Source organism: Lottia gigantea (assembly GCF_000327385.1).
Source record: "Lottia gigantea unplaced genomic scaffold LOTGIsca_41, whole genome shotgun sequence".
NCBI classification, from domain to species: domain Eukaryota; kingdom Metazoa; phylum Mollusca; class Gastropoda; family Lottiidae; genus Lottia; species Lottia gigantea.
In genome coordinates, this window is record NW_008709421.1 from 1005037 (window position 1) to 1017628 (window position 12592).

At 33.3% G+C, this 12592-nt stretch overlaps 2 protein-coding genes across 2 annotated transcripts; both read left to right on the forward strand.

Annotated features, from left to right (window-relative positions):
• Positions 1-620: 620 nt before the first annotated feature.
• Positions 621-10603, forward strand: LOTGIDRAFT_163721 (hypothetical protein; the record flags this gene model as incomplete). Its single annotated transcript, XM_009060240.1, has 14 exons — positions 621-845; positions 1515-1618; positions 2553-2650; positions 3221-3381; positions 3701-3874; positions 4396-4593; positions 4889-5063; positions 5274-5442; positions 6627-6683; positions 7004-7091; positions 8045-8111; positions 8335-8451; positions 9519-9649; positions 10280-10603. 14 exons carry the CDS (start codon positions 621-623, stop codon positions 10601-10603), a joined length of 2088 nt encoding a protein of 695 aa, XP_009058488.1.
• A 282-nt stretch (positions 10604-10885) lies between these two features.
• Positions 10886-11835, forward strand: LOTGIDRAFT_122744 (hypothetical protein; the record flags this gene model as incomplete). Its single annotated transcript, XM_009060241.1, has 2 exons — positions 10886-11070; positions 11643-11835. 2 exons carry the CDS (start codon positions 10886-10888, stop codon positions 11833-11835), a joined length of 378 nt encoding a protein of 125 aa, XP_009058489.1.
• Positions 11836-12592: the final 757 nt, after the last annotated feature.

The window sequence follows — 12592 nt, forward strand, 5'->3', positions numbered from 1 at the left end:
ATTATGATACTTATAGTTATAAGTTTTTCATAAATCCTTTCGGTGCTAAATATAAACAAATAAGTTAGAACTTGCCATGGCAGCGTAAATATTGTTAAGTGATAGGTAAACGTGGATATTGCACCATGGCCTGATTCTGTAGAATTTTATGATTTCACCGTGGTAAAATATTTTAAATCGTTTATGTACGTGCAATCTGAATTCTCAAATTTTCTGTCAGTGTCATTTCACAATTCCGTTGAAATTTAACCTGAAAATAATATGTTCCCTGTTGTTAGTGTTGCTGTATGTATTGCTATTCCATTTGGCAAGTCACTCGACTCTAGGCCTCTTCAGACAATAGGCCTAATAATAGGCCTACAATTTGAGAGTTGACATTTCAAATCAGTCATTAAAAAAAGTAATTGCAAAATGTAATTCAGAGATCACAGTAAGAGTAAGCCTTCTGAGTAGATCTAACTTGAAAATTCAACATACTAACTTGAAAATTAAAAAAAAAAAAAAAAAAATGAATGGCCCTAATACGCTTTCGTACATATTTAAGCTCTTACACAAATTAACTTTTAAGGGAAGTTGAAATTTGACACCAGATGATGGAGAGTCAACACAGAAGCCCAATAATGGCTATGAGTGGGTCAAGAGTCCATCCTGCTGATGAAATGAGTATATCTGCCATCAGTTATGGTGGTCCTGGTATGTCTCGAATGTTGTACTCTGAGCCAGAACCAGAACCAAGTCGACTAAGATCCACAACTCTCGAAGATGCCAAATGGTCTGAAATGCGAAAGAAAGCTGGTTTCAGAAGATATCCAAAAGAAAAAATTGAATCATCACCTAAAAATAAGGTAAAAATATATTGAAAAATGCTTAACATAAACTTTACAAAGATTTTCATTCATTGCCAAGGTTGATTGTCATTGAGACTTGACTTATTATTAACAATGTTGGAAGATCTCTTGATAGTTTGAAGTTGAAAATGAGTATGCTACAGCAGATAGGCTGCCTCCATCTCCCTCTTTGCACACTGCAAGGTGTTGCCATCAGGAGCATCAAAGAAGTACCTAGAAATATATTTCATTTCATTTACATGTAAAAACAGACCTATAGCTCTCTCTGATTGATATTTGGAAGCCCTAGTGAATTTGACCTTCTTCTCTAATCTAAATGTCCAGGGTTCAATCCCAGCATAGGTTCAGATTTCAGTGATTATTATTATTATTGTTAATACCATCAGATTTTTCAACAACCTGGTTACCCCCTGTCAGTGATGTAGATTGGGCTGACATAAAAAAAAAAACCATCTAGTCATTCGGTGGGACAATAAGCCATGTGATACAGGTTATCCATGTTAAAATTCCCTCGACAGTTGGAAATCAAAAAGGAGTAAGCTAATGGTGCTCTCTTGGCAAAATTTCCCTCATTGCACATTGCATGGCATGGCCCTTCTTTTTTTTTTTTTTAGCCCAATTAGGTGCAGAAAACACCATTCATTTCATTTCTGATTGCTATTTTAGATTGAGTTGCTTAGATCCTTTGTGCGTGAAAATTTTCATCAAAAGGAATGTATGAAGTTTGTACCTAAACTAAACCAAAAAGTCAATAAAGTTAGAGATCTCAAGTAAGTCAATAGCTTTGTGATGAAAATTGTATATTTTCATTTTGTATTTAATAGTCTATGGTATAGCATCAATAATCTATTTATGAACACCCCTTGATTTTGAGCTCGTAAACACTCCAGAGGGCACAATTCTTGACGGATATTGACAAAACTTGGCATGAGTGTTGGTTATCACCAATGGATAAACCGTATTGAAAAACAGAAAAATTGGAAAATATTTAGTATGAGTTATTGCCCTTGCTATTGGAAATGCGTTCAATTTTTAGCTCGTAATCACCCTAGAAGGCACAATTGTTGACAGATGTTGATGAAACTTGATGTGAATGTTCGTAATCACCCAAGGATGAAACCTATTGAAAATCAGAAGAATTGAAAAATATTTAGTATGAGTTATTGCCCTTTGTTCTGGAAAACGCTTTCAAATTTAGCTCTTAAACACTAAAAGGCATGACTCTTACTGGATTTTGACAAAACTTGGTTTCATTATTTAGTCCTGCACTGAAGATTGAATATTTGCCTTTGAGTTTTCACGAGCTAAAAATTGATCAATATTATTCAGTATCGCCCTAAAGAGTTCAAAAGAAGTGTATGACTGAAGGTTGAATATTTCATACTGGTGATTGTTACTGTACTGCTAAATATTTTTATTCAAAATCAAAGCTGCCAGTGGGCGTATATTACCTTGCCTGGCAAGCTATCATAGGGTATTGATTTGAGTCTTGAATACTTTGTAAATAGTCTTTAATGGAAATGTACAAAAATGGCATAATTCTTTAAAAAATATCTGATAATTCTAGACGGACATGGATTTGAAGGCATAGAATTTCAAGGGTGAGCTGTCAACACTAGCTATTCCAGAGACCAAGGTATGATAGGTCAAAAAATTGGCTCATTTATCCCTTTAAGGTCATTTGTTCATATGCTTTCTTTTCAGATGTCATTGTGGTGAAATATTACGTTTCCATGCTGCTATCAAAACTGATAAATATGACAAACAAACTCCCATCTCAGCTTCTTTTGTAGTGCCTGAAGGTTAGTTATAGGATCATTAGCTTTTGATATAGACAGCTCAAAATACTTGGAAAGAAGTATAAATCAACCATCTGACCTCTGTGAAATCTGGATTTGTTATTCTCATGAAAATTGGTGTTGAGTTATGTATAGTGATTGACAAGTTAATCCTGGAAATAAATACAATTACCTCTGATACATTAAATTTAAAAGGAATGCATTACAGATTGAATATTCCCAATGCAAATGATAACTTTTCATCAGTTGGCAAAATGATTTAGAACTTCCCAAATGCAAGAAGTTCAGATGTCAGAAACAGGTGTTCTCTAGAATATGTTTTGAAGACAGCTATTGTCACAATCAGTATATGAGAGTGTAAAAACAGCCTGCAAACTGACATCACGTCTGCTCTTAAATTTGTTTCTCAAATTATGAACAACCAAGTACAAGATTTCTATTTTGAAAAGTGATACTGACAATTGAAATTGAATTGCGTGGAAATTTTTTTTTTAACTATATCCTTTTAAATGACTTGATTATTTTAATCTGTGCTAAATATGATGATCTTCTACACACAATCTGTAATTGTAGAACTGAAATCAATTGTAAATAAGGAATACTCTCCAGCAAAAAACGATATACCTCAAGATATTCCTTGGACTCCTGAAGAGGATTTACAAATATCAACAACAGCCAGTTATGGCAAAATAAGTTTTGAAGTAGAACAAATAGGAGGTCAGAAGCCAGCAAAGGTAAGATTTATAATTTGTTTGTATCCACTTCCTTAACTACTGTTGCTAGAAAAGCTAATGTATGCTTACACTTCTGCATCATCCAATGCTCTCCTGTATTTTTTTAGGGGTGGGGGATCTTTGGGGCGTAGGGGCCCGTGGACTTGGTTCAACCAGTCCCTATCGTAGTTGAGCCACTGCCGCGTGCCAGAGTGGTTTATTTGGATGTGATCTTTCAACCAGATTAAAGAAATATTTCAAGCTTGCAGAATGTTTTATTATTTGAGAAGATAGATCTATAGGCCCTACATGCTTAAAAGTATTCATTATATAATTACAGTATGTTAGAATCAGTGATGATGATAGTGTAATTAAAGTTCTAGATATGATGAGAGATCATTGGAGAATCATGGATCCCAAACCACCTAATCTAGTCATATCTGTAGTAGGTGGAGCCAAAAACTTTCGACTGGATGGCAGAATGAGAGATACATTTTCCACTGGTTTAATAAAAGTAAGTTTAGCATTGTTTTTGTTATATCATCTTGATTAATTAAAAATTGGTTAAATATCATATTAAAGGACAGATTCAGCATCCGTTAACCCAATCGTACCTTAGTCTTAGAAAAGGGAAGTTTTTAGCTAAGCGAATCAGTAATAGTGTTCACAGCTCAAGTCGAAAATTGGAGTCTTCAAATTCATGTGTATCCATTATTATCTCCATTTGAGTTAAAGTTAAACTGACGACACATCTTTTCTAGAGACTCTGTGATATATAGAAAAGATATATATAGAAATGAAAAATGAAATTTCTAGTTTTAGATATATTTGATGGAATTACGCAATTCTTTTCTATATTCAAGGCCCCCCCCCCCTCCTCCAAACATGGCGAACTATGGCCTTTAATCTGTACGTCCTAAATGTCTAACAATGATTAACAATTTATCTGCATCTGATTAGGCTGATGAAGGTTGAAACTGCCAATGAGATATTTTTGCTTAGACTGACTTAGACACAATGTCTCTATTATTACAGGCTGCTAAAACTACCTCAGCATGGTTAATAACATCAGGTTTTAATATGGGTGTCATGAAAGCTGTAGGACAGGCAGTTCACGAAGGTCAAACTTTCCTCTGGGATGATGACAGAATGACTCATCTAATAAGGTGTATTGGTATTGCACCCTGGGGCTATATTCGTGGAAGACATGTTTTAGAGAGCGAGGATACACAGGTACAGCTACTTTAATACACGTGACTGATTATTGCCATCTTTCCCGTTCTTCTGTATATCTGCGTGTCTGTCTGGTATGCCTTTGTGGATTGACGTTACTAGAGGGGAACTGCATAGTAGCCTCCGGTAGCTCCCCTCTGGAGATGCCATCAACCACTTAGTTTAAGTGGAATTGCAAGAACCACAGAAAATTGGAATGGTGCAAATTGAAGCTATCAGTTTCCCCAATACACATAAAAAATTAAGTAAACCTCTTTACAATCCCTTTGACTGATGTATCTGTAATTGTTTGTAGGGAAGTTTCAATGCCTCCTATCGACCATCTAATGTTATTCTTCATGGTAGACCTGTACCATTAAATCCTGACCACACTCATTTCATATTTGTTGATGATGGCTATAGAAACAGATATGGTGGTGTGGCTGATTTTAGAGCCAAATTTGAAATGCAGGTGTCAAAGGACAAACATTGTAAGTGTATCTTTTTAATATTGATTTATCACACAACAGTACTGTTGCCAGGTTTCAAACAACCTCTGGCTGGTAAGCACTGGCTGTGGCATCAGAAAAACCCACAACATGCTCTTGCCTAGCACACAACCATCCAACTCTCATTACTTATTGAGCTATTCGACGGCCATTATTTTTCTAAATAAAATCATATTTAATGGTGTATTTCAGCTGGAGGATTAGGTATACCAGTAGTATTAGTGGTAGTAGAAGGTGGAACTGATGCTATACTAGATGCTCAGAGATCATTAGAAGAAGGTACACCAGTTGTAGTCTGTGCTGGTACTGGTAGAGCTGCCGATATTTTTGCCTATGCTTTTAAACATGTCACATGGAAAGGGTGAGTGGAAATAATAAACTTGATTCAATATACACATACAAAATTAAAAAAAACTTCTTGACAATCAATTTTAGAAATAAATGCATTTCAATATGACTAGGTTTTGAAAGTACTTTCAGTTTTTAAATAGTCCAGAAATTTTAATATATAACACCCAAAACACAACATAAGCAGTATTGAAAATCATGAAAATTTGAAACACCCAGTAAATCTTCTTCCCTATAATGTGAGAACATTTGTTTATAAGGTCATACCAAATGGAACAATTGGTCTACGGATTTTCAGTTGAAAAACATGGAGCAAGCGAGCGAATTTTATGGAAAATATTTTTGTTCTGCCGATTATTTTGTGTCAAAATACAAGCGCTTTTTTTAATTATTTACAATCTTTTGAAAAAGGTCGATATCGCCAAGTAGTCTCAGCCGTAATAGCTGTATTAAGTACAAGTCTTCTTGAGCCATTTTTTAGGGAAATCACACATGAAAATGGCATTTTCAATTAAAAAAAATTTCCAAATTTGCGGCAATAATAATATTTAGGGAATTCGTCTCGAGACTTTACTCGCGTCCGGCCTGAAGTTGTAAACATACAGTTGAAACATTAGTTACAAATAAGATGAAAAAATATCTAGGCATATTATATGCACTATCCACTAAATAATTTTTTTTTGTTTTTCATCATCCGTAATACATTGAGTTCTCAAACAAAAAACATTATTTGAATCGGTAAAAGAACGGGCTCGGGTCAGGCGCAAGTAAGCTCGGGTGAGTAAACGAACGTGCAACTTATATGGGAGATAACTAATTTTTAGCATATTCGATTTACCAGACTCAATCGACTTGGTTACTTGCTTTGTTACGACAGAAATTTTGTTTGTTTGTTTAAATTTTGATGTTTTAAAAGCAGATGATAAATTTATGAATTTCTCAAACATTAAATTAAAATAGCCAGATTCGATGAATTTCAAATATGTTATGCAGCCGGTCAACCATTCGGCAATTTCCGTGATCTCCATCTCCATCAGTCATTGTGTAACATTTGGCACCTGACCACCGTTTGTCGCAATGATATTGTGATTGTAACAATGCTATTAGTATTTATAAAAAAAATATATAGTCCATGCTTTAGAATCTTTTAGGGAAAATTGATCATAAAAATGATGACATGACTATTTTGTTCAACAGACTAGGTTTAGGGAGACTTGTTAATCCACGTGAGAGGAAACATCATATAATAACATGGTAGGTAGCGCTGTCGTTGACTCTATTTTGCCGTTTGAACTATAACAACTAAGAGGTCTAATCATTATATTGTTACGGTCGAACTGACACGAAAAAAAAAAAACGATCGTATGAAATTTTTCTGTCGACGGATTTTGATACGAAAAATGACGAGCTGTGATTTTTTTTGCATTATTTACGTGTGGCGAATCCGTCGACCAATCAATCCATTTGGTGTGGCCTAACCAGGTTAATACTTTAATTGTTTTCAGAGATGAAAGAGTTCTGAAGAAAAAGTATCAAAGGAAGTTAAAATTATTTATAAAGGAATCATATGGAAGCTCCTGGAAGTCCAGTGATAAACAAGAATCAGAAAGTCAAAGATATCTAGATATTGTTGAGAAATGTTGTATTCATAATGAAGATCTGGTAAGTGTACTTCGATTTACCAACATTGAATTATTAAAAGTATTGTAAAGAGGTTTTCGAAACGTTTATGTGTATCATGAACACTGATAGCATCAATTTGCACCATTCCAATTTTCATTCCAATGTCTGTGGTTCTTGCATTTCATTTCATTAAAACTAAGGCGTTTTATGTTATGACGTCACTAAAGGGGAATTGCATAGATATCAATAGGAGCTTTCGGTAGCTCCCCTCTAGTGACATAATAAAGAGCATTAGTTTTAGTGGAATTGCAAGAACAACAGATGTCAGAATGAAAATTTAAATGGTGCAAATTGAAGCTATCATTGTCTCCAATACACATGAAAATTTTGAAAACCTCTTGACAATCCCTTTAAAAACACATTTTAAGAACTACAAAATTATAAGTCCTGTGCCTGTGCTTTCGTAATTTTGTCGTTTGTACAAAGTTACAACCTTTACTCCCGATGTATGGCAAACATATTTTCTAAACAATTTTTGTAACATTTTGAAAAATGTTAAACAACACAATGTTGATTACTTTAACATTGTCATTGTGTGCAAATGCTTGAAAGCTATTGCTCTATGACCTAGGCCAGTGCTTTCATTGAGACTCATCTCGATACACCTTAATATCAACAATTGATTAATCATGTGACTGCTCTCTTTGTTAATATCTTTCCTTATAATAAATTCATTATAATTCTTATGATAAAATAAACCTTTGGAGGGTGGAAAATGGATTACACAAAAAAACACCATTTTGTTAAATGACTCAAGTCTTAAACAGGAGTAGAAAAACTTTAATAGAGGTAGTTCAGTAGATAGAAATACAATAAAGAAGTACAGGTTTAAAACCATGGATGGAGTACGAACACCTTAACGAAAAATCTATCCCAATTTTTTGTTAATGTTCTGTAACTATATAGCCTATATGACTATATTTATGTTTTAGATCTATGTTTTCCATATGAATAAACATGAAGATTTAGATTTAGCTATTTTATCTGTTTTATTAAAAGGTAAGAATTATTTTTGCCTCTGGCTCACTTGTTTAAAAACTACACATAAAGAAGTAGCTTATGGTAAAAAGAAAAGAATTGAAATCAATTTTGTTTTGAGATGAATTATAAAACACGAAATATTCATTAAAATTAATTAGCTTGAACTACAAGCATTGGATAATTATGGTCTAAGCATCCTGTTTTGTGGTTGTAATAGCCTTCAAAACTGCCTTTTTTTTAGCCAAACGAAACAGAAATCAAGGTAACAGATTAGAGCAGCTACATCTAGCACTGACATGGAATAGAGCAGATATAGCACAAAGTGAAATATTTCGGGAAGATGTCAATTGGGAAAAAGGTAAGAAAATTCTACAAAATTTTCACTATGACTTTTTCAAGGCTGATAGTCAAGATACTATTATATGATAAAAAATGTAAAAAAAAATATAAAATTTTATGTAGCAAAAGACCAGAAACAATAATTAATAAATTTTTTTGTCTTAAAGGGGGAGAGATTCTGTGAAAATATGCCTTTATTTGTTCTGACCTAGAACATTGCAAAACATACATGTTATTTGTATTTGTCAATGCCCTTACACCATAGAGGTCACCAGTTGTGTTTGTTTGCGAATAAAAATAGCAGTCATAAGTTTCAAACATAACTCTCATACAACTCAGTTTTGAGTTGCTTACGTTACTCATGAGCACTCTCATTATTTACAACTATACGCAAATTGCTATGGTGTAAGAGCACCTTAAGACTAAAGGCTCCCGCACACTGAGAGAAAATAGTTCAGCGCCAATTACGCTCGACTAGTAGAGCTTCGTGTGCGGGTAATTTTTAGTGTGCATTTGGCCACTTGTGGTCGTGTGGAAAATATCTATCGTGTTTGATATTTTTGACCACTTGTGGCTGATGGCACATGATGTGTGGGTAACCATGCGCGACTTTCTCAGTTGACGAACACAACGTGCATGCGTTATTGGTATTCAAAGATGGCAGCGCCCAGTGAAGTAGTGACAGAAGCAATCCTTGAGGATAAATTTATTGAATTATGGCAAGATTACCGCTGCGTTTCTAATATCCGATCGTCTACGTTGTAATAATAACAATAACAACTGCATTCATCGCTTGAACTAGCTCTGTAGTAGTCAGCCATTTTCATTGATCCTGTGATAAACTGATGTCAGATATAGTTGAACAAATGGTGCGTCGTGGGGAGTAGTGTGGTGAGAAAGAAGCGCACACCAAATTCTCTCCGTGTGCGGGAGCCTTAATGCAACCAAAACATATGCAAGTAATTTACAATTTAAGCAAAATTATTTAAGCTCTGATTGACTGGCTTGACAAAACGGTTACGGTTGTAGATAGTTTTCATTTAACTTGAATTATTTTTTTTATATTTTTTTGATGTATAATTGTAGGAAGTTTAGATGAAATAATGACTAAAGCTATATTAGAAGATAAAGTAGATTTTATCAAGTTATTATTAAATCAAGGAGTAGTCATGAAAGAATATCTGGTTGTTAAAAGATTAGAGGAACTATATAGTAAGGTAAGAAACATTCCAAGATAATCACATAAACATTATCCCCTTTAATGTTGAATATGAGATGAGCTGGTAAGTAAAAATGACATTATTTGTGAATGGCAAAATGATCTCTTTATTTCACTATTGAAATCCTATGACATCTATGTTTTTTGTCATATTTTTCTGAATTATAATAAAATTATTTCACTATTTTCAAAATTCAGAAGGGACACAAGTTGAAATCAGTTGTCTGAAGATCACATAAAAATGGGCCATGAAACCAACCATCAATGACTCATGGAATTAACAATCAGAAACATTCGATTTTTTCAAGTCATTGATTCAATAACTTATTTTAATGTGCATTGCAAATAACAGACATATTTGACGTAAAATCACTGTTTCAGGTCAGACCTCGTTAACGATTTGATTGTAAATTCATTTTGACGTCATACTTTGATATTACAGCGCAGATATAACAGGTTTTGATATAGACAGCGACAATCTGCGGGCCACGTCTATAGTGACAAGAGCAAACAAAGCATCTGCTCGCATGCCGCATTTCCCACAAATTTTACAGGTTGCACAGGCCTGATGTACGTTAATGTCTTATTTTTCTGAATAATTATGTAATTTGACCATTTCTATTTGCAGATTTCTAAGAATACCCACCTATTTAAACTGCTGAAACGGGAAACTGGCGGGAAAGAACAATTTACATTAAAAGATATCGGAAAATATTTAAAAGCCTTACTGGATAAATTTGATGATGATAAATATACTGAAAAACACCCACACGATCCCTTTAAACAAATACAGATATTTCACCGCAAAAAACATCAAGGAAGTGAATTATTTACTGAAGACAAACCTAATTCTGACAGTGCTGCTCAATTTACTTGTCCTTATAAACATCTCCTTATATGGTCAGTTCTGATGAATAGGTTAGCATATAGTGATAAGTTATGTCACTTTTAGTCAATAGTTGTATATATAATAGTGGACTCCTCAAACAAGAAGTACCATCGGGTGTTTCCAAAAGAAACTATTTTAATGGTCAAGATCATGAGATACAACCAGATCAATTCATGTCTGACTAAACAAATTAGATTTATTGTATTTATCAATGAGTTCTCCCGAAGGACCATATATTTGAAGTTTGTGTATAATACTGTATGAAGAATTGCAGACACATGAACAATTTCTGATTATAAGATAAAATTTAAAGAGAACTGTCTCCTAAATATTATCTGTTCTTTGATGGAAATATGCAAGAATTTATTTTCATTATTATTTTCCAGATTTCAAATGGCCATATTTTTCTGGGAAATGGGACAAGAACCAATTACCAGTGCCATTGTGGCTACCAGATTGTGTGGTGTTATGTTTCAAAAATTACCCAAATATGATAATGAATTAAGAAAAAATTTTGAACAAGGAAAAGAGTAAGCTACAAGACCTTTTGATTTATTATGTATATATGTCTTTGACTTATTTACTTCTACTACAAGTATAATTCAACTTAAGCTATTAAAAACTCAGTTCACTTTATGTCATGTTTTGATGACAAATTGGTTTTCTGATGCTGATTATTTGAAGAATGAATTGCATTTATTATGTACTTACAATGTGTTTTCTGTTACAGATGAAATGTGTTTTCTGTTACAGATGACGATATGTTTTCTGTTACAGATGACAATGTGTGTTCTGTTACAGATGGTGATATGTTTTCTGTTACAGATGATAATGTGTTTTCTGTTACAGATGACGATATGTTTTCTGTTACAGATGACAATGTGTGTTCTGTTACAGATGGTGATATGTTTTCTGTTACAGATGATAATGTGTTTTCTGTTACAGATGACGATATGTTTTCTGTTACAGATAACATTGTGTTTTCTGTTACAGATGGTGATATTTTTTCTGTTACAGATGACAATGTGTTTTCTGTTACAGATGACAATATGATTTCCAAATTAATTGTATTTATCATGTGTCAATATATTTTCTGTTACAGATTATTTGAAGAATTAGCAATTAAAGTATTAGATGAATGTCATTCAGTAGATCCTGATAAATCTATGATGTTAGTAGAGAGGAAATCACCAATGTGGAGTAAAATGACTTGTTTACAAATAGCAGCTTCAGCCAAAGATCAGGTACTTTCAAATATATTTTTATATCTGAAACAGTGCAGGCAGTCTTTTTAAGATTTAACAATTTCAGAAAAAATAGTACTTGGATATTATGAATTGACCAAATGAAGGTCTGTTAATGCTTTACAAGAAAAAATTATTCCAGTTGAATTAAGCACACTATTAACAGATTGAATTTCACTCCAAAAATCTACATATTCCAACTACAAAACTAAGCCATTTAAATGGTTCAGATCTTTGTTCACAATTTCTCAGTTGGCAAGGGTGGTTTAGATTCAAAGATAAAATTATCACAACCATCTTTAGGCAGCTTTCCACCACTCTTTCAAGGGAGGTAACTCTTAATACAGACTTGATATCTCAAGACCACAATATTATAATATTACAGACCACTTTATTATTACTAGATATGTTATATGCAGTATTTTCTCATTTTTAGATTAATTTTTTTTTCTCAGGCCTTTTTGTCATCAGTTGGCTGTCAATATTCTATTAATAATACATGGAAACATGGTATATTATCGTCATGGAGACGGGTAAGTTAAATAGCTTATTTTGGGATTATGTTTGTATAAATTACAATATAAAGATATTGAAACAGAACCTGAAACATGTTGTTGATCAGAGATTCACACTGTGTGATCTTTAGGCAACTTACCTATCTCATCTTGTGTCTATTTGTATTTCTATATCATTCTACAATTGATAATCAAATCCTCTATATTTTTTTGTAAAAGATCATAGAACAACTGAATATTTTGATGTTTTTTTACCTGACAGGTATTGTTAGGTGTATTTCTACCAATAATGA